The 23037-nt window shown below is 41.3% G+C and overlaps 1 protein-coding gene across 5 annotated transcripts in view; it reads right to left on the bottom strand.

Moving 5' to 3' along the window:
- The window catches only part of GRHL2 (grainyhead like transcription factor 2), a 157482-nt gene that overhangs the window by 5755 nt on the left and 128690 nt on the right, over positions 1 to 23037 (bottom strand). For 4 of the 5 annotated variants that reach the window (XR_001597228.2, XM_016147540.2, XM_016147539.2 and 1 more), the window contains exons 13-14: positions 21790 to 21884; positions 17407 to 17492 (exon numbers count right to left, since the gene is read on the bottom strand). Coding sequence is in view for 4 of the 5 variants with exons in the window: in XM_016147540.2 (XP_016003026.1) it covers positions 17407 to 17492; positions 21790 to 21884 (181 nt within the window). In the remaining variant the exon portion in view is untranslated. The remainder of the gene's footprint in view (positions 1 to 17406; positions 17493 to 21789; positions 21885 to 23037) is intronic. The other variant, XM_016147538.2, reaches the window with a different exon arrangement.

Here is a 23037-nt window from a genome sequence, read left to right as displayed (position 1 = left end):
AGCTGAGAACAAATAATACACTGGGAAACATTTTTGCAACACAAATGACAAAGAACTAACTTCCTTAAGTTAGAAAGAACTTAAATCAAAACAAACAAACAAGAAAGCTAACAATTTAATGGGAAAAGGAAGAAAACAACGAGAAGTAATTCACAGAAAGAATGCAATAGGACAATAAGCATATGGGAAAATGCATCACTTTGCACGTAATGTAAAGTTCAACACAGCATAGGGAACACAGTCGGCTGTAACTAAGGGCTGTGCAGAGCCAGAGGGAAGATAGAGTAACCAGGGGATCATTTCATAAACTGTATAAATGTCTAACAAAGGTATTGTATACTTGAAACTAATAATAAAATAAATAATAAAGTTCAAATTAAAGCAACAATAGGATACTATTTTTAATCTATGAGACTAATAAAAACTAAAAAATTGATAATACGATATCAGCCAGAGTATAAGAAATAACAACTCTCATATTCCACAGATGGGAAAGAAATAAGCTCAACCTTTTTGGAGGGTAATTTGGTAGAAACTACTGAAATTTAAAGTGAATATATCCTTTGACCCACATATTCCACATCTAGTCATCTGGTCTACAGAAATATATTCAGATGTTCAAAAAGCTCTTCAAAGCATCACTGTTCATAATACAGAAACTGCGTGTAACAAACATCCATTAAGCACATCTTCATATTTTTACATGCAGTTATTCAATCATTAAAAGAAATGCGGGCAGCCTATATGGAAAAAAAAAAATATCCTGAACACACTAAGGGAAAAAAACAACAACAATAAGTTGCAAAACAGTGTATACATAAATCTCATTTTTATTTTTTAAAAAAATATATGAAAGTAAGTTGAAAATATTTCGAGGACCCACCAGCTATTAATAGTGGCTACCCTGGAAGAAGGAAAAGAATTAAAGAGATTCATTTACTTTTTACTTTGTTCAATTCTGTACTGTTTATTTTATTTTCACAATGATTATTATTGGCTTTTATAAATATAAAGTAAAAATAGTTTAGAGATGGATTCTGGAGAGACCTACTCTAAATGCCTTCTTTGCCTTCTCCTTCCACCCACCTCTTCTGAGCCCGGGGCTCACTAACAGCCAGGGCAGGTGAGATTTGGACTTGGACTGCTGGGCAGGTTAGGAAAAGAGGCTGAAGAGTCCTAGGGCAAACTTTGGATAGCTTTGGATCCTGGGAAGAGCTTATCTTACAGAGAACCATAAATTTCCCATCTGTCTATCCCTCCTACTGCACAGAAAGAACTCCCTACCCCTAATAAGCCCAGAAGGCACAGAACAGATGGGCAGAGGACTGAGAGAGCTAAAGGAGACTGGGGAACAAGCAGTCTGCCTGCCCTCAACACTGCTCCAGCACTGATGGGATGAAACAAAGTCATACCTGAGCTGAAATGAGCCCAGTATGAACAATGACACATCCAAGGCAGGCCTGTGGACAGAACTCGTTGGAGGTGTCCACTTCAGCAGAACATAAGAGAGCACTTATGAATGTCATCGAAGAACATTTGTGAAGATTGCTAAACAGCACACATGTACAAAATTCTTGTTTAAAATATGATTACATGTACAAAATTCTTATCTGAAAATATCTAAAAATATGAACTGAAGGATAAGTGGTCAATACAGCAAACAAATAGTGTTAGGAAAGTTCAATTAGAAAAACAATTTTAAAGTATAAAAAATCTCTACCTAGAAAGATGGAAAAGAAAAGAGATTTGAAGAGTAGAGGCAGGCCATACACAATGTAAATATCCAAAGTCTCAGACAGAGGAAAAGGAACAGATGGAGAAAAGAAAATCAGGAAACAAACAGAAGAAAGACCCACATTTGGGAGAGGAAGGCGTATCGTGAATCCCAGGAGAGATCAATGAGAAAAGACAAATGTCTGACCATCCTGAAAAGTGCCAGATCTCCAAGGGTAACGAAAACATTTTGGAACCTCCCAGGCAGAAAAGAAACGTTACAGAAAAAAAAGAAGACGATGAAGAAGAGGAGGAAGGAAGAAAGAGAAGGAGAAGAAGTGGAAGGGGAAAGAGGGAAAGAAGAAGGCAAGAGGAGGAAGAGAAGGCGGAGGAGAGGAAACCTGGCTTCAGTCTCTTCATCTGAAACACTAGAAACCAAAGGATAGTGGAATAACCCCTACAGATTACTAAAAGAAGTGCCTTCGCCCCAAGAACCCTATACCCCTCGATTCTCAGGGTGAAAGAATGGTATCTAAGAAGTGCAAGGATTCAGAGAGCATTTCACCCAAATATCCTATTTGAGGAAAATACAAAAGAACCCTATCTAAACAGAAAATGCATTAGAACAGAGACTTCAGCTTGGCCAAGGGGGAAGACAGCCAGCAACCAGTGTTGATAGATTGATTAGATAGATAGATAGATAGATAGATAGATAGATAGATAGATAGATAGATAATAGATAGATAGACAGACAGACAGATAGATGATAGAAAGATGTGGATACTCTATATGTACTCTATATTTTATATATATATATAAATAATATAGATACATACATAAATAACATAGTTACATAGCTATGTATATATCTATCATCTATCATCTATCTACAATTGCATGGATTAGGCATGTGAAACAAATGCTAAATGAGGATTCTTAAAGTAAAAAAATAAAATAAAATAATGATGGAAGGAAAAATCTAATCGTTTCCTAGAAAGGAAGTGTTAAAGTATTTCAGCAACATTAAGAAGTCAGGAGTTTGTGAGGTAAATATTTCAGTGGCCTCATGCTAGTGAGAGGAGGAGGGTAGGTGAAGGGAGAAATGGAAGCTCCAGAAGTCTCATCTTACTGAGAGGATAGGGGAGCTAGAAAGTACTGATGGGAAAAACAGTTGGAATTCTATTTTCAAATGACAGAGAAATAAGGAGAGGGGTTTGAACCAATTTAGGAAAAGTAAATAATAACTTTTAAGAAAAGGTGAAAACAAACAGCTTAGTCCACCTGCAAAACTAAAGGCAAAGTAAGAGGTCACCACAAATTGAAATAAATAATAAACAAAAAGGAAGATGGAAGAAATAGGTTTAAGTGTATCAGTCATTATACTAAATGAGAATGAACTGCATTTTTGCATTGAAAGCCAGAGTGTCAGGGTAGATAAGAAGAAAGAAAGGAAGGAAGGAAGGAAGGGAAGGAAGGAGGAAATGGAAGGAAGGAAGGAAGGAAGGAAGGAAGGGAGGGAGGGAGGTAGTATGGAGTTAGGGAGGGAGGTAGTAGGAGTGGAGGACACGAAGACAAGCACGTACTCCTTTTTCTTTCTTTCGTTTCGTTAATTGCCTGTCCTTCCTTCCTTTCCTTCCTTCCTTCCTTCTTCTTCCGTCCCTTTCCTTCCTTCTCTTCCTCTGCTTCCCTTCCTTCCTTCCTTCCTCTCTCGCGTCTCCTTCCCCTCTCTTCCTCTCTCCCTCTCTTCTCCCCCCCCTTCTTCCCGTCCTCCAGGGAAAAAAAGGATGAGAGAAAACCAGATGTGTGCTGTTTAAAAGAAAAACACTTAATACATGTGATAAATAAAAGGATGACTGATGGATGACTACACAAACAAATGCAAACAAAAACAAAGTAGGAATGATGAGATCAATATTAGACAGGTAGAAGTTAAGGTTGGTGAGGTAAAAACAGGCATTGTGCAGTAATGATAAACAGCACAATCTATGAAAAAGATACATCGATCATAAAACTTTATGCATCCAACAGCACAGCACTTCAGCAAAAATTATGACAGATGTCGAGAAAACCTGAAAAAAACTATAGCAGGACACTTCAATATATCTCTTTTATTTTTTCCACAGCAGAATTTTATTGATGAAAATGCAAAGGAAAACTGTAAAGTTAAGTGGCTGATCCTAAATAACGACAAGGCCAAGATGAAAAAGAACCTAAATACACTGAGATATGTTGATGTTCTCCGATCGCTTTGTAAAATAAGATAAAATTATTTAATATAGATGTTAAGATACAAGGACATCTATAGCTGGCCCCTCATGTGTGCCTGAAATGAATAACTGACATGTGATTGCCCATTAAACATGTGTTATTTACAACAAAATGTTTTTTAGAAGATTTTTATTAAAATATAGCTAACATAAAATATCGTATTATTTTCAGGTATACATGATAGTTATTCCACATTAACAGACCTAAATTAGAGTGATCACCATGATGAACCCGGCAAGCATCCGACACCACACAATGCTATCACAGTATCACTGGCTGTATTCTCTGTGCTGTGCACCACATCCCTATGACATTTGTTTTATATCTAGGAATTCGAACCTCTTATTCTCCTTCACCTTTCTCTGCTGTTTTGACTTTTCAATTACAGTTGATATTTAATATTATTTTATATTAGTTTCAGGTGTACAGCATAGTGGTTAGACATTTATATAACTTACGAAATGATCCCCTGACTAGTCCAGTACCCGCCTGGCACATACAGAGTTATTACAATATTACTGACTATATTCCTTATGCTTTACTTTACATCCCCATGACTATTGCATAACTACAAATTTGTACCTTTTAACAAAATTTATTGGGATGACATTGGCTAATAAAATTACATAGGTTTAAAGTGTACATTTCAATAATATGTCTTATGTATATTGCATTGTGTTCACCATCCAAAGTTAAATTTCCTTCTGCCACTGTATATTTGAACCCCTTTACCCTTAGCTACTTCCTTCCACTCACCCACCCCTACCCCGGTAGCCACTAAACTGTTGTCTGTGTCCGTGAGTCTCTGTTTGTCTATCTTGTTCGTTTGTTGCTTTCAGTCTTACATTCCTTCACATTTTTCACCATGCCACCCAACTCCGCTCCCACATGAGAAACATCAGCTTGTTCCCTGCATCTATGAGTCTGTTTCTGTATTGTTTGTTCATTTTTTCAGATTCCACATATAAGTGAAATCATATGGTATTTGTCTTTCTCTGTCATATTTCATTTAGTATAATACCTTACAGGTCCAGCCATGTTATTGCAAATAGTAAGGTTTCGTTCTTTTTTATGACCGAGTAATATTCCATTGTATATATGTACAGCTTCTTTATCCAATCATCTATTGATGGGTACTTGGGCTGCTTCGATATCTTGGCCATTGTAAATAATGCTGCAGTGAACATAGGGGTGCATATATTTTTTCAAATTAATGTTTTGGATTTCTTCAGATAAATACCCAGAAGTACAATTGCTGGGTCATATAGCAGCTCTGTTTTTAATTTTTTGAGGAACTCCAAACTGTTTTCCAGAGTGGCTACACCATTTTGAAATCACACCAAGGGTACACAAGGGTTCCCTTTTCTCCACATCCTCTCCAACATTTGTTGTTGGTTGATTTATTAATGATAGTCATTCTGGCAGGTGTGGGGTGATATCTCACTGTGGTTTTAATTTGCACTTCTCTGATGATCAGTGATGTTGAGCATCTTTTCATATGTCTATTGGCCATCTGTATGTTCTCTCTGGAAAAATGTCTGTTCAGGTCCTCTGCCCATTCTTTAATTGGATTGTTGGGTTTTTTGGTGTTAAGTTGTGTGAGTTCTTTATAAATTTTGGATATTAACCTCTTATTGGATGTATCATTGGTAAATACCTTCTCCCACTCAGTAGGTTGTCTTTCCATTGTACCGAAGATTTCCTTTGCTGTGCAAAAAAATTTTAGTTCGATGTAGCCCTGTTTAAGTTTTTTTTTTCTCTTTTGTTTCCCTTGACTGAAAAAAATATATCAGAAAAAGCATCACTAAGGCCAATGCCTGAGAGTTTACTGCCTCTGTTTTCTTCTACGAGTTTTATGGTTTCGAGTCTTATATTTAAGCTTTTAATCCACTTTGACTTTATTTTTGTATATGGTGTAAGAAAGTGGTCTTCATCCATTTTTTTGTATGTATCTGTCAAGTTTCTCCAACACTATTTATTAAAAAGGCTGTCTTAAGCCCGTTGTATATTTTTTCCTCCTTTATCATAGACTAATTGACCATATAGCATGGGTTTATTTCTAGGTTCTCTATTCTGTTCTACTGATCTATATGTCTATTTTTATGCCAGAGCATGCTATTTTGATTACTATAGCTTTTTAGTATAGTTTGACATCAGGCAATATATGTCTTTAGGAATTGGACAAATCTAATGAACAAATAAGAATGGCTGAATAATATAATCAATATACTAGATTATATATATAAATATAATATATATTTTATATATATTCCCATACACACACGCACAAACACACACGCGCACACACATTACTACATCTAAGAAGAATCTATCATGTACTGGGCTCAAAGATAAGCCAAATTAGATCAAAATTCAATAAAACTGGAAATACAAAATTTAAAGCTGCTGGAAAGGCTTAATTATTTGGAAGTACTCCTACAGAGCCCTGGCTGTACAGCAGCTTAGCATCCCTTCCTCAGAAACTCAAATTCCTTTAGCAACTGTTTTGGGAAGATGCTATGTTACATCTATCCACATAAACTAATAGTAGCAAGTTTTTCCAGCAATCTCAAAGCTGTTTCCAAATCTGGTGACATACATGGAATAATGTAGGCGTGACACAGTTTCGTCACTCTTCCCCAAAGCTTAACCTCATTTCCCTTTGGAAGAATTTCTACTTTCTAGCTCTCTTTCTCCCCAGCCCGGCACCCACGCTACCGGTCGGTGTCCCGGCAGGTGTCCTGGTGTCCACACCTGCACATGTAAATCAAAAGGGAGATGCTGATGTGAGTTGGTTCTACACCCTAAGGGCTGAAGGGAAAAGGAAGGGTGCGATCAGGTGTGACATTTCTCCGGGATGGGCTCACCACCTTCCCCACTCCCTGAGGTTCTAGAAATGCTCAGTTAACACAGCCGGGGCACAGAGAAAATGCTTGAGGAGCACCTTGCTCTGGCACCGTTTCTGGAGTGGCCATTTCCTCAGCATGGCTGGTCCAAGCCAGGGCTGCTCAGCCTGAGTCTACAGAAGCCCAAAGAGCACGTACATGAATTTTTATGGGGGGAAAAAATGCATCTTTATTTTCACTAACCTCTAACTAGAATTTAGCATTTCCTGCTATTGGAACCTACAGTAATATTAGCAGTACCTGTCTTTTTTTACCAATGGAAATCACAGATGTTTTCATGTTATATTAGAATTCTGCAGGTATTTCAAAATATTGACTACATTCATCCTTTATACTTCCAAATTATAGTAGTTTTTAGTCATACCCATGTAATAATGGCCATATTTAATCCATGAGTAAATAGTACATGTATTCCTATATCACAGACATGCTTTCTTATTTTGATGACTGCATATCAATACAATTGGTTTCCTTTGTAATCCCATGTATTTTATTTGATACATTTCAAATCATTATTTTGAAAAGGGTCTATAGATTTCACCAGACTACCAAAGGTGTCCATGGCACAAAAAGGTAAGACCCTTGATGAGCATTCCTTGCTGTACACAAGTGCTTGCTGTCTGTATGGAGTCCTAGGGCCCCTGTGATTTGTACCTAATTATCATTGTGAGTTACTTGGCCTGTAGGAGTTGGGTTTTGAACTTTAATTAGGGTCATTTGAAACTTTTTAAAAATAAAATAAAATATAAAATAAAAATAAAACAAAACAACACAAGAGGAGCTATTTTTTACTCCATATCAGTAGGCTCATATCTGTTAGCTGCCTATTCTGACAGAGAAGCGAATCTGCTTCTTAGATCTTTTTTCAGGGGTTTGACTCCCAGTTTCCCAAAGCATGAATGCATATACCTTGGATCACAAATAAACTAATTATGGTGAGAACTAAGAAATTTGCATAAAACCTACACAATTCCAGTTTCGACCTGGGGCTGCTGAGAGCAGCAGCTGCAGCTAGCATTTACTGAGTGCTTACTAAGTGCCTAGAATATAGGCGCATCGAGCGCCACATCTGTTAAATTGTTCAATCCTCACATCGTTACAATGGAAGGGGTGCTTTTATGAGCCCTGTTTCTCAGGTGAGAACACTGAAGCTTACGGTCATTAAGTAACTTGCCCAGGGTACCTCAGCTCGTAAGTGACAGTGACAGGATTTGAAAGAGAACAACCTAGAGGTCTGGGTTCAGATTCTGGACTCTTAGAGAAAGTAGGCATATGTTGAGACTATTGGAGAGGGGCCTATGGATCCCGTCCAGTACCAAGAAGCAACTAGCAATGTTGACACATATGCACCAAGCCGCTAAAGACGACAGTCTCCAGGAGGGCAAAGTCTTGCCCTTAGTGCAGTTGTCAAAGGCAAAAGCAACTTGACAATATGCCACACGAGCAAAGCATCCTCTGCCTTCATGTGAGGCAAGGAAGTGTGCTTTGCCAAATTCAGAACCCTGGAAAGAAGTGAGGCTTCAGGATATCATGTGGCGGAGCCTGGGTGTGTGTGTGTAGGGGGAGTTACAGGATTCCTTCTGCCCAGGGGCTGGGTGATATCACCATACAACCCTCCCTTCCATGCACAGAAAGCCAGTGCTACATCACAGATCTCTCAGAACGGCAGGATTCAGAGTGCGTGGGTTTTGTGTGTGCATGTACACGCACACTTTGCAAGTTATCTGGAATAGGCATCCACTTTCATAACTTCTAAAAGCCCATTATTAATATTTTTAATCTTCTTTTATATCCAGGAGGATCCTAGATCTTAAACATATCTCATCAATGGTTGTCTGGTGAGACTTTTCTTTGCCCAGAAACCTCAGGTATGTGATAGGCAGAACTTAGAGATTCTCACTGGTTTTCACCAATGTAAGACTCAGCCTGCCTTATCTAGAGGCATCCAACAGAACAGCCTGCTCCAGAAGCCAATGATTTTATCTAGAGTTAGAAATTCTTTGGTGTGGGCTCTGAGATGTATGTTTAAAATGAAGTGACTCCCACTTGCAAACACTTCCTCGGTGGCTGCATTTGACTTGTCAAGAGAATCAAGGAGATTCTGAATGACTCACTTGGATAGAACAGAGTGCTATTGGGTCCATGGACAACCTTCTTCCTGTGCACATCAGCTAGTTTCAGCAGGAGAGAACCCCAGGAAAGCCCATTTCTCAAGTTCTTTTGGCTTGGAGGAATCTCAATCTGCCTCTCCATCCCACAGCATATATAGTAACACACCTCATATAGTAATTCATTTAATATCTCATATAGGAACTCATTTAATACCCATAACAACCCTATATCGCGTTTTAACATTATCCTTACAATATCCCAAATTATTATTATTCTCATTTCAGAAATGATGAAACCAAGGTATAGAGAGGTTGAGTAACTTGTCCAAGGTCACACCACTCCTAAGTGTCAGAGCCACGATTTGAACCCTGACTGTGTGGGATCAACCACTACACATGATACTTCTTGCCTGATGGTTTATTATTGCCTTAGCTTCTTTCCTTTAGTTGTTGTGACCTGTGACTTGAAATGTTGTTCTTATTGTAATAACTTTTCATATCCTGGGCATCTCCCTAACGGGACTTAAGTTGCCTGAGGGCTTCAATTGGTTCCACCACTCTGTGGAACTATCTTTGGGACTTAGTCTCCACCTCTGTAAAATGGTGATGATATTTGCCCTGCCTGAGAAACCCATGTCACCTTCACTACCACCATCATCACTAAATCCTTATCTGTAATCAAGTTTAAAATGTAATCATAAAAAAAAAGAAAACATCATCATTGCAAAATGGTGTAGATGATAGAAGCTTCACTCATCCCCTCTCACGACCACATCAAAGTTGAGACGGAAACATGGAGATAACAGCAAGCAGAGTAAGCTGGGGGTCTAGAGGAACAGAAGCCCTATAATGAGGGAGAGAAATAAGAAATCACCTTGCAATGATGAAAGGTAGGAGGGAACCAATATGCGAGGCATCCCAGTCCCCAGTGGCTGAGTGGGACAGAAGCTACAGATGCCTCTTAAGGGGTTGTATCTGCAATCAGTCTTTCACAGTGACAGACCTGCTCACTCTGAGCACCTGCACCCAGATGGGTGCTTAGAGGACACCAGGGACTTACAGAGGGATGCTGAGTTGTCGGAGCTAGGGCCGGAGGCAAGGCTCTCTCGCGCGCAGAAGTGCCAGTGGTATCCACTCTTTCTCTTTTGAGCCCTTCCCTCCTCACCCCCACCCACCAGTGTGCTGCCGCGGTGCTGCCATAGCTGAGAAGTCATTAAACTGGATAATAGAGGTTGCTCTGCTCAGAGGATTCCCTGAAACTCCACCTCCCTAATTCACAGCCCCACCCAAGCCACCTCTAGGTGTGTCCTCTGCGAGTCCAGTGCTCCTTGCTGAGCAGCGCCAAGATTAACGATGGTGGCAGCTGGCCCTGGCATGGCCTTTTGAGACAACTATACGCACAACATCTGTGGATTGCTTGCTGAATCTTAACAGGTGGCCCCAGAGGGGCACAGGCTGGGGCTAAATTTGGCCTGCAGCTGAACCCCTCTCAGGACTGTGCCACTGGACACCTACCACACAAAGCCGCACTAATAAGACCAGGAGACTTAGGAGCTTTGCTTAGTACATAGAAACAAACACAGAAATACAGCCAAAATGGGAAGACAAAGAAGCAGAAACCATATGAGAGAACAGAACAGAGATCCAGGAAAAATGGAGTCAAGCAATCTAACAGATACAGAGTTAAAAACACCGGTTATAAAGATGCTCAATGAACTTAGGGAAGTGTAGATAAAATCAGGGAGAACTTTAACAAAGAAAATTAAAAAAAAAAAAAAACATAAAAATGGAAATGGAAATTATAAAAGGGAACCATTCAAAAATGAAGAGCACATTATCTGAGCCGAAGGGTATGTTAGAGGGAATCAATGCAGTGGGTGAAGAGGAGGGTTGAAACACTGCTACAGAGGGTGCGGAAGCCAAGGACCCTCCATCAGAACAGCAAGACAAAAGGAACCCAGACTATAGTAATAATTTAAGGACTCTATGGCACACAAGTAAGGGTAATGGCATCCATGCCATAGGGGTACGTGAAGAGTGAGAACAAGAAACTGAAGAACTACTTGAAGAAATAATGATGGAAAACTTCCCTCGCCTGGTGAAAGAAATAAACATACAACTCCGGGAAGCTCAGAGAGTCCCAAGAAAGAGGAACCTAAAGAGGCCCACACCAAGACACATCATAATTAAAATGTCCAAGATTAAATACAAAGCAAGAGTCTTAAAACCAGCAAGAGAAAAGCAATTAGTTACCCACGAGGGAACTACCATAAGACTGGTAGCCAATTTCTCAAAAGAAACTTTGCAGGACAAAAGGGCTTGGCAAAAAATATTAAAGCATTGAAAATCCAGGATCTATAACCAAAAATACTTTATTCAGCAAAGCTATCATTTAAAATTGAAGGACATATAAGAGCTTCCCAGGCAAAAATAAGCTAAAAGAACTCATCAATACCAAGCTAATATTACAGGAATTGTTGGAGGGACTTCTTTAAGAAGAAAAAACATGTATCAAAAACATGTATAAAGAATGGTAATAACTAAATATATATCGACGAGTACCTCAAATGGAAAAGAATTAAGTGCTCCAACCAAAAGTTAGGGAAGTTAAATGGATAAGAAAACAAGACCCCTACATATGCTTATCTATAAGAGACTCACTTTGGATTAAAAAACACACACAGACTCAAAGGAAGAGGATGGAAAAAGAAATTTCCTTGATGGACCTAGAGGGTATTGCACTGTATGAAGTCAGTTAGATAGAGAAAGACAAATACCACGTGATTTCACATACACGTGGAATCTAAAGAACAAAATAAACAACAACAAAAACAGAAACAAACTCTTTAAAGAGAATATTTTGAGGGCAACTAGACCATGAGAAGGGTTAGGGGTTTGGGGAGTCGGTGAAAAGGGGCAAAGGGATTAAGAAGTACAAATAGATAGATAGAGTAGTCATGGAGATATAAAGGATAGCATAAGGACAATAGTCAATAGTGTTGTAAAAAATATGTAAGGGAGAAGAAGGGTACTTGATTTAGTGGGGTGACCACTTCGTGAGTTATATAGCTTTTGAAGGACTATGCTGTACAACTAAAACTAATACATTATTGTATTGTAACTATAACTGAAAAAAAACTCATTGAATTGTACAATGTAAATATGAGCAACTAATTGTCTATTATACTTCAATAAAGCTGGCGGTGGAGAATAAAGAATACAGAGTGAAATCATCAAAGTTACATGGATGTCTTGATTGACATAATACCAAACATGCAGGTGAAAAAAGAAACATTCTAGTTTATCCAAATGACACCAAGATGGGAATATTCAGTAACATCTTTTTCTATCCAGGCATCTAGATCTGCATGAATAATGACTCTCTGGAATGTGAAATGAAGGTCTGGGATGATCAGGACTAGTAAATAAGAATTATCCAGTCTGTCCTATAGAAAAGTGACCCGGCCTGGCATGATTAAATAGTAATTCTATTCCTCGTTGTTGTGGTCAAGAGCTCTTTCTAAGACAATGAGAGGTCAAGGGTAACACGAATAAAACCATTCTTCAGGTAGACATGTAGCACTTTTTTTCAAGGAGGGAAACCAGAGATCTGAGACTGAGCTGCTCAAGACTACCAGTCACGATTTGGCCCAAGTCCATCAAGTTCCCCGTTCCCTGTTCTTCCACATGCTGCTGTGTGCGTGTTTTTGGTGGGACCTGTGACCTTGGTCTTATAGGAGGCTTCTCTAATTAAGAACAACTCAGTAATATTATCTTAAAAGATAGCATAAAGTCTGCTGAGTATAAAAACAATTTCAAGATAACAGAACTCCATCCTACTAAGTGACCTAACTTACAGACGTCAGGAAATCTGCGGAGGCTGTAGGAACACTGTCACCGTCTCCAAACTGTTCAACAAATCTCTGATGTGACACTTTCTGACTCACACTTCAGTTCCCATCTGAAGGGTGGCAATACTGTTCTATTCTGTCCCCATGACAAATCAATATTTCACAACCAAATGCCAATAATTATTTAAAAAAAAAAAAAAGGAAAAAAGTGCAAAACTGTTTTGGGGGGCCCTTTATTCTCTAGTACAGGTTTTCTTTTACGTCTAAATAATACCTGACAGAGGATAAGAAATCTGGAGTTTAACGGGAGAAATGCGAGAAGGTTCCCGTTGAAAAGCAATCCAAATTGTCCTGCGGCAGAAGCAGCTGCATCGTCATCAATGTCATTACTGTCACCTCTGCTAATGCCTACTGAGTGCTTGCATTAATTCATTTAACATTCTCAATTACTCCATTTTACAGATGAGGAAGTTGAGGCACAGCCAATCTTTCAGTAACTAGGTTAGGAAAGGAACAAAACAGTGTTATCTATGGAGATGAAACAGGGTGTTCCTATTTCAGAAACAACTGTGAGACACACACAGATTGTACCCAAGGCACACTTTTACATTTGGAGTCATGAGGTCTGCTGTCCCTGGGAGGCTAATGGTACCTTCCTCAGCAGAAAAAGTGTTTGGTCTTCCCACACCATCGATGAAGGATGAAAGACCCAGGCCAAGGCCCAAAGCAACAGGGATGGGGCGGTGATGTGGCATGGCCTACAGTGCCACGCCACTGCTCAGGACTACTTTCGGAGGTACTTGGGCCCCCAAAAGAGTATATCAAGGGTAGTTATTCCCATTCTAAGTGAATATGCACAGTAGGACCTTAGGGCAGAATCAGAAACTGATACCAGTTTCCAGCCAGGGTACACACCAGTGTTTCAAGGTCAACTGGGGAGACTGTTATCAATGCTGGTTCCTGGGCCTACTCGCAGAGAGCCTGATCCCGGTCAGATGTTGGGCTCTGGGATGGCATCACTGAAAAGCACGCTAAGAGATTCCAACAGAATCTCCCACTGAGAGAAGCAACATCCTAGCCCCACAGTACACGCTGGGTCCATGATGAGTGTGGGACTGTGTTTATGGGAAGCCATTTTGAACCAGTGACAGAATTCAAAGCGATGGCTCAAGATCAATATTTCTTGATTAAATAGATTTCCTTAAAAGTTAGGGATTTTTTAGTTGTTAAGAAATATAAAACCCCACACATGATCTTATTTTAAGAGTTAGAGTGATAACAGAGCATGGGGGTCAGGGTCACACCGCCTTCTTGTTTTGAGGCTTTGTTTAATGTGGGCTTTAGACTGTGGAGCATAAAGATCATTTCTTGGAAGGAGCTTTCTAGATGTGGACTCAGAAGGGAACTCCCCACACAGCTTCCAGAATTTCAGATCCAGTTACCTGTACTATTTCCACAGCTCCATGCCTCCTCTGAAATGCCAAGTTAGTGGAAAATTATATAATGGAATCATGAGCCAAAATAACTTTCCATCTTTCAGACCATGTCTGTAAGAAGCTCGTCATTTGAGATATCCAAAATCTGAGGAAAAGGGAAAAATCCTTACTCCGTGACTTTTCAAGCTCTGATTCTTACCCCAAACAATGGCTAGTAACGAAAGCTAACCTCTATTGGGTGCCTAGGAATCAGGCAGAGAGTTTTACATCTGTAGTGTCTCATTTCATCCCCACAGCAACCTGGTGAGGTATATACTATTATTATTCCCATTTTGAGGACAAAGAAGAGATTAAGGAGCCTGTCTAGCTAGTAAGGGGCACCATCAGGAAATGAACACGGGTTTCTGTGTTCTGAGCTCTAACTCCGTATGATGACTTACTAGGCTACGCTGTCTCCACCTGCGTGTGTTGGAGCCAGAGAGATAAATGTCATACTCCAGGGAGGTGCTGGTCCTCAGAGAACCCACACCCCAGAGAGAGCCCTTTCTAACCCCACTCAGATCCCAAGTAACTTTAGGGAACAGTGACAGTGAACAGAAGCCAGTGTTCTTCAAAATTCTGCCTTCTCACTTCACGGTGTACTGAAGTCTACACTTAAATAGACCCTGCTATCCCTACAGCTGCCCCGCAACTTCAGGGGCTGCTAGTGTCGTACCTTCAGAGTTTACCACCAAGCCACATCGCCTGGGAATCCTGAACAGCTTCTCGGGCCCGGCTTTCCCATCTGCACAACTTAGGGAGCAAGGAGATCCTTGTGTTGGTGCTTTGATAAAATCTTTCTTCCAGATTTAATGAAGGAGTGATGAAGTCAGAACTACTCTGAGGGATCTGACCAGAGTCAGCCTGGGAACCCTAATCTCTCCATGACGTACAAGGTCAAAGGATACTGTGCACCACCTGTCCCCGGGCCCCAGCTAGGCAGGGCAAGGAAGGTGTAACAAGCCCTCCTAAGAGACATCAAAAGCTCAACTCTGCTATGGCGGCAAGTGCCTGCAAATGTTCAGGTGCGAGTGAAGGTGACAATTACCCCCACAGTGGTCCAGCGTGACCACAGCTACGGAACACTCAGAACAGGCCAGACGTCACAAAAGGGAAAGAAAGACACCAAGGGGAAAGGCCTCATGAATCATAGCTTAATGAATCAGTTCAGAATTGGCCTGGATCAGTGGTTCTCGTGCCTGACTGATCTCAGAGCACCTGAAAAGCTTGTTAAAACACAGGTTCCTGGTCCTGCACCGCCACTCCACTTTCGGGTCAGCAATTGAAGTCCGGGACTATGCATAACTCCTTAGTTAATTTTTGTATTCGCCACTGTCCTAGGTAAGTCAGTTTCTGTAATACAATCTTAAAGGCCAGGTTAGGGTAATGAAATTTATCCAAAGGACCCCAGAGAGCTCTAAGCATTTTATAGACTTCTTTAGCTCATAAGTCTACCTCTGGCAATTTTAGGGTCATTTTTTAAAATTCTCGTTGATTTGAAGAGATATAGGTCACTTTTTTTGTTGTGTTCATTTCTATTTTGTTTTTCGTTCAGACATAGCAGATTCAGTAACAGGTAACCCCATCCCAATGCAAAATCCAATAGAATAGAAGATTACCAAACCCTCGGCAGAGTTTCTGAGAGGGTGGGCCTCAATGCCCCGCTCAGAACCACCTGGGGACTTGTTGACAATGCCAGCCCCAGAGGGCAGTGGGAAATCTGCACTGTTAACACTCCTATGCATTTAAAAAATTCAAATAAGCAATTAATAATTTTTTCTTTTATATATCATACAACTTGCCATTTTTATCATTTTAAAGTGTATAATTCAGTGGCATTTAGTACACTCACAATGGTGTGCAAACATCAGAACTATCTAGTTCTAGAATATTTCCTCACCCCCAGAGGAAACTCATAAAGCAGGCACTTCTCATCACCCCTTCGCCCAGCTCCTGGCAATCGCTAATCTGCTTTATGTCTCTGTGTATTTGTCTTCTCTTGATATTTTTTATAAATTGAATCAAGCAATATGTGACCTTTTGTGTCTGGCTATCACTCCTTGGTATGCACCCCCAAAGGACTGAAAACAAGTGTTCAAACAAAAACTTGTGCATGGATGTTCATAGCAGTACTATTCATAATAGCAGATGGTGGAAAAATCCAAATGTCTATGAATTGATGAATGAAAAACCCAAATGTGATCTATCCACACAATGGATATTATTCAACCATAAAAAACAATAAAGTACTGATTGTACTACAAATGGAAGAACCTCAAAACATGACGAAATGGAGCTAAAAGAAACCAGCCACAAAAGGGCATGTATTGTATGATTCCACTTAATCACTCACTATCTTATGCATTTTAACATTTTGCCCCATAACCCAAGGTGCTGTTTCTAATGTAGCTATTTTGCAAACCAACAACAGTCCATAAATGGGCCGTCCCTTGGAGGTCCTATTGTCTCCGCCACTATAAAAACCTGGACCTTCTACACCAAGTTGTACATAAAGAAGAAAGGGTGGGAGTTAGAAATCATAGTCAAAATTATATTAAGATAAATACGATATGGATAAAATATAAAATAACTTTTTCTGAGCTCCAGCAGGATGATGCTAGACTAAACTGGGAATGATAAGGGAGGAAGGAACTTAGACTCTACTTCAGAATTCTGCAATATATATATTTTTTCTTAACTGAAAGAGGATTACGCTATCATACAGCTAGCGAGACACTTACTAATTGTTTTTGTTTTGTGTATATTTAGAAGTTAAACATATCTAATTCGGTTTCATGTAAAGAGACAAATGCAAATTCACAGTTTAACCTTGCTCTATGGCATCTTACTCTGATTAGCCTTAAACTGACAGGGAATTGGCAATTTTTCAAACTTTCCTTCTCCTGGAAATGCTGATAAGCCCTGATAGTATGGAGATGGGTGTCACTATAAATCTCTGCTTTTCCTTTTTCTTTGTAAGCTCATTCCAGAACTACCACCAAGGCTGCATTTTAATAAATGGATTCCAGCTCAGGAGAACACAAGCAGACTTCCTGGAGGTTGAAAGGGGTTCATGGCTTACCGCTTCCATTAGGCCCTTCACCGTGGGAGATTTCAACATCAAGGCATCAAACACATCGTCGGTCTCCTTCCTCACGTACAAAAGCACTGAAAAACAACAGGGAGAAAAGCCATGACTGAGGAGCCAACACAACTTTGCCACTGCCACAGGACATGCTTCCTGTCACATGAGTGTCAGAGACTGACGACATCTTCTAATAAACCTCGGACCCCTGACCCAGATGACATCCTGACGAAGTACCTCCACAGACGACTGCGGCAAGGAGCAATTCAATGACATAAACTGACAACTGGGTAACACCTAACAGGCTGTTACCCACTGTTCACATTGTTCACTTTTGAATTTCTCAAGGTGGGCACATGCTCTCTTTATAACATCTCTTTCTGTGACCTCTGTCTTCTATTTATTTATTAGATTATTTGACAAATATTACTGAATGCCTATCTGGGCCCCTAGGTCCCAGGCTGTGTGCTAGGAGCTGAGGTTGCAGCAATGAGTTAAGATGCTGTCTCCCCTTAAGGAGTTCATAGCCCACTTAGAACGGCAGGCATTCCTCAAATAAGCAGACAACTACACAGAGTCATGTGAGCTATGAAGGAAAAAGATAGGGTGCTTACAGGAGCCTGAGCTTTTTGGTGGGGTGCGTGTGTGTGGGTGGGGGCTCCCAGAAGGTTAACTTGAAGGAGAGACCTGAGTTACAAACGGTATATAGGCATCAACACAGGCAAGCGGGGTGGGCAGGCCGGGAGAGAGAGGACAGGGAGAGCAAACTCCAGCTGACAGCTGTGCAAAGGCCTGGGAGGGAGATGGTGCATTTCAGAGGCACACTGGTAAGAGACAACAAATCTGGCTTTGACCCCAGTTCAGTCTGCTGTGGGACCCTAGTTATTTAATCTCTCTGAGCTTTGATTTTCTCTGTAAAACAGGGATAATAATAATATCTACCTCATAGGGTTGCTGTGAGGATTAAATGGAATAGCCTCCATGGGAGATGCTCAGCTGCCCGGCTCGCAGCGAGCCCCATTCCTCAATCAGTAGATGCTGTCATGAAGCCATTGTGGCTCTACTTCCCCCAGGGAAGATGAATGCAGCTTTCTGTTCATCTCTCCATAACACAACATTCTGAATTTGGCGATGCACAGAAAATGAGAGGTGGTAGGGACCCTGGGTATCTTTAGAGAGGTGAAGACACTCCACGTTGCACTGGGGCTTAGCTCCCCCAAAGAACTGGGAACTGCCATTCAGATGTGGCCCTCCAGCCCCAGCGAGCTGACTGCCCCTTCGCTCTCCCAGTGACATGGCTTCCGGTTCTTCCTTCAGAGTGAAGGCAGAGGGCGGAAGCCGAAGCCTGTACTCCTGTGCACGCACCACCCCAGGACGCATGCGCACGTCAGAAAGCCCTGGTATGCCTGGATGCGGCTACGGTCAGATACCAGCTGCACCACAGTCACCACCAACCTGAAGGAATGAGGTCGGAGCTGGAAATGAAATCAGCTCTAACCCTCACCTTCTCCCTCTTCTCCCCAATCCCCAAGGACCTCGTTAAAGCTGTTGCTGTATGAAGGCAACGTCTACATGGGTGCACAAGGGTTCTGCCTGCATTTTCATTCTGAGGCCCACAGATGTTCAGTTTGTGTATGACACACACAAACACACACACATACAACACTTAAGTATTGCAGTTTCTTCTCTTTACCCAGCATAAAAACAAAATTCTAATTAAATAAATAGATTGACTGTGATTCTAAAGATTTCCAAATGTAATCCTTTGGATGGAATATTTTATAGCCTCCATTTCAGCTAAAATGGTCTAGTGACCTAATGGCAATGTAAGAGGACTCAGTGTTAGCAGTATAATGAGAAACATTTAGGCTGTAGGACCTAAATGACAACTAAATGGGAAAAATTAAAGTTAAAAAAATAAAGAACAAACAAACAAAAAAATGCAACCTATTACTAGTGGCTGTTACAGATGGATACTCTGTAACTTCCCACATCCTTCAGCAGAAAAATGTCATTTCCAACAATCTCATCCTAAGGTAACCCCAAACTATGTTCTATTAAAATGGAGTACTGTTTCCATTGGATTTATAAATCTTTTAAAATCACTGTCTTTAAGGGAGGGGGAAAATATATAAAATGTTTTTTAAAATTGTGTATATATAGCATAAAAAATAACATACACTAGATTTAAAAAATTACTGTCTTTAAAATAGCATGGCTGCTACTCTAGCTGCGGTCGTCACTGGACAGATTTAAAGGTGGCGTAGGGGCATGCTGACGAGCTGCAGGAGAACCCCCCACAAGGCAGGGCCACCGTTCTCCCGCTGGGCTTGCTGGCAGCCACACGCAGAGCGTGCTGGGCTCGCAGCCACCCCCACAGCGTGCCCGGGAGTCGGCTCTCGTTAACTGCTTATCTGCGGCAGAGCACTCCTGAGAGTCACTGTGATGCCGACAGAAATCACAACTGTCCCACATCCCAGACATTGTGCAGACGCAGGCAGATGGCCACGGAGGCAGCCCCAAGTGACACCAACAGGGTCCCCCTGAGAAGCGGCTACAAAGGCAAAAACAACAAATAATGGTCCCGGGGATAATTATGCTCATTTTCTCTCCTGGAGAACTGCTAACAGATCGACAATAAGAACCATCACTGACCCTGGCTCCTCCTGCTTGTCGCAGACCAGCTCAGACTGGGAGCTCTGGGCAGGGGGCTCAGGTGCGCCAGGGTCCTTTTCCAAAGAAAAGCCACTCCTGAGAGAACATTTTTCTCTATAGCTGGTAGGCTGCAGCGCCCTCATGTGTCTCTATGTGATAGATGTTTCAAAGGCCAAAGCCTTGCTTTTATCACAGCCCAATCCAAATTCCAAGTGGCAATTTTTGTGCTGACTTCACAATCTCAAAATAATTTGTAAAACACAACCTTTGGACTAGCCAGCATGCACTAAACATAGATGCAAACTATAATTAATTTTTCCTGTGTGATTCTTTGATTTCTGTATAGCTCTGCTCTCGTTTTAAGTATGAGCTACAAAAGCCAAGCAGGAATGGAGCTCAAAATGCTCTTGAATATTTGGTGGTGAGCCTGTGAAGTCAGAAAATCTTTTAAAGGTTTAAATGATGCTAATTAATTAACACTATCCAGACATCTATAATATTTGCATTCTGAATCACTAATTACTTATTCACAGTTATGATAATGTATTATTAGATCCAGGTCCACTGAAGTTAAGTGTTTTATACATTCACTCAACAAATCTACGGCCATGCTACCCTGAACAAGCCCAATCTTGTCTGATCTCAGAAGCTAAGCAGGGTTGGGCCTGATTAGTAGTTCTTGGATGGGAGACCATCTAGGAAGACCAGGTGCTTCAGGCATAAAAAAATAAAAAATAAGGGATTGTTATCTGTGAGGTCAATCAAGGGTTGCCTCGCCTAAAAAATAAAATAAAATAAATATATATACATTTACTCATCAGTCCTCACAGCAACTCTATGAAATAGATATTTCTGTCATCTCCACTTTACAAGTGGGGACTCTAAGAAGATGGCATTTCCGAGGTTATACAACTCTACATAGCTAAAGGAAGCCACAAAGGGATTTCTTGATTGTTACACAAATCCCATTTTGACAAAAAATTAAAATTTCTCAATAACAAAAATGCAAGCCTGTACAGACAGCAAATATATTTAACATGGTAACCTGACTCATTAGGTCTAGTACTATATAAGTCAAAGATCTCTGGACGCTTTTGGTGTTGGCTACAGCAGGATATGGGCGGGGGGGGGGGGGGGGTGCTGGCGCAGGCATCTTCCTCTCCCCACACTTTCCTCTTATTTTGAGGAAGGACAGTGGGTCGTGGACAACATCAAATGCTGAGAAAGTTGACATGCTCACACTTCATTTCCTACTCTCTTGGTGAAACGGAATAAGACCCTTGCGTGAGAAAATGAGCAAATCGTGATGTCACAGAAAAGAGGCTCATTTATTCATGTGAAGTTAATTGCGTGCATCTATTGAATGATTCTCAGTTGCTGGTGCTTATGAGATGTTATTGTCACATATACAGCAAGAGTTTCTTTTTCACCTTATATCTCACTGCTGGACGAGCCAGTACATTCATTACATTTCTCCCGAAGAAAAGGAAAGAACCAGTGCCCACAAAGAATAAACGTTTGCTTATAGTGTTTTAAAAGACAGGGTTTAACGCAGAGGAGAAGATCGTGAACTTCCTGTGTCAACCAAAAATCCCCAGGCCAACACTGAACCATAGGGGTCTGGCCTGGGCTACGTGCTCTGCTTGGCAAAGCACGCCACCCCCACTCTGACGGGGGGATGGGCCATTCAGCGATGCCAGCGGAGTCCCCCAGCACAAGAGATACCTCGCTTCATCCCTTCTTCTTTCATCTGCTTGGAAGGGGTTGGACCAAACTCCTCCTCCATGGGCCTGAACATCCGTTTAACGAGGACACTGCTGCTGGAAGAGATGAGCAGAAAGTATTAAGTGAAGCAGTCAGGGTGCCAAAACTAAAGTTCCTGCATGCATCAGTCCTATCTTTCCCTTTGTTTATACCAACCCTCGCTCCACAACTGGGTCCACTCACTCACCTCGTTCTTCCCCCTTGCAGGTCCCAAATCATGCTTGTCTGAGGCAGAAGACACACACTAGCATGTTCAGGGCATGGACCTAAGACAAACTCCCCATTGCTGAATATGGATCCATAAAGGTGAGAACTCTGGGTTTTACTCCCTCTGTCCTGCACTAACCCCTCTTCCTGCTCAGAAGATCAGGTCTGGGGAGTAGCAGGAGTGAGCCCTGGCGTCTGTGTGGTCTCCAAGTTATATCAGCCCCCTTCCATCTAGCTAGGGCCCGAGGGTCCTGCACGCTCACGCTAGACCCCCAGAGGACACAGTGGGGACATGTGGAAATGTTGCAGCTGTGCCTCACGGGTTCCCAGTTAGGAGGCTGCCCTGACTTCCTGCTATTCTATGGCTCCATCTGGTTGGAGCAGATGAGACCGCACGGGTGAAAGTTCCCTAGAGACCCAGACACCGGGTGCCTAGCCTTTCCTCCTCCTTGGGAGAGGGTTTCAGTCCCCCTTCCTGGGAGTTCATAGTGCAGAGGCCCTGCATGTCCCCAACTGGGCCAGTTCTGATGGTTCTGCATTTCTTCCCAAAGTCCCTGTCATTTCTGGGCACTCTAAGGAAGGAGGGAACTGTTTGAGAGGAATGGAAATGGGAAAAATAGACTGTGTTTGAAAAGAAGCCGTTGATGCTGAGTGTTACAGACTCTGTGAGCCAGTCAGGGCAAAGACAAATCTTACCCCTATTACAGTGATGATCAAACTAAGGCTCAGAGTGTTAAGTGTCTTATGCAGAGCAATACAGCTAATAAGTGAAACAGACTGTTCAGAGAACCCAACTTTGAGGGGCAGCCTCAGGATAAAGGTACTTACTAAATCTGAGATGATGATGATGATGAGTGAGTGTATAAGAAATGATATTAACAGTCGGCATTCCCTTATTTTATTCTGTAGTAAGTCAAACTATGGAAATAACTAGAAGGAAAGCTCAAACTGAAGTTCCAAGTGGAGGTGGTAATAAGTTTTTAGGGCACTGTTCCCTCTGTC

Source organism: Rousettus aegyptiacus, unplaced genomic scaffold, assembly GCF_014176215.1.
Source record: "Rousettus aegyptiacus isolate mRouAeg1 unplaced genomic scaffold, mRouAeg1.p scaffold_m13_p_15, whole genome shotgun sequence".
NCBI lineage: Eukaryota > Metazoa > Chordata > Mammalia > Chiroptera > Pteropodidae > Rousettus > Rousettus aegyptiacus.
Note: the sequence above shows the minus strand (reverse complement) of the source record. Positions and strands in the feature narration are given on the sequence as shown.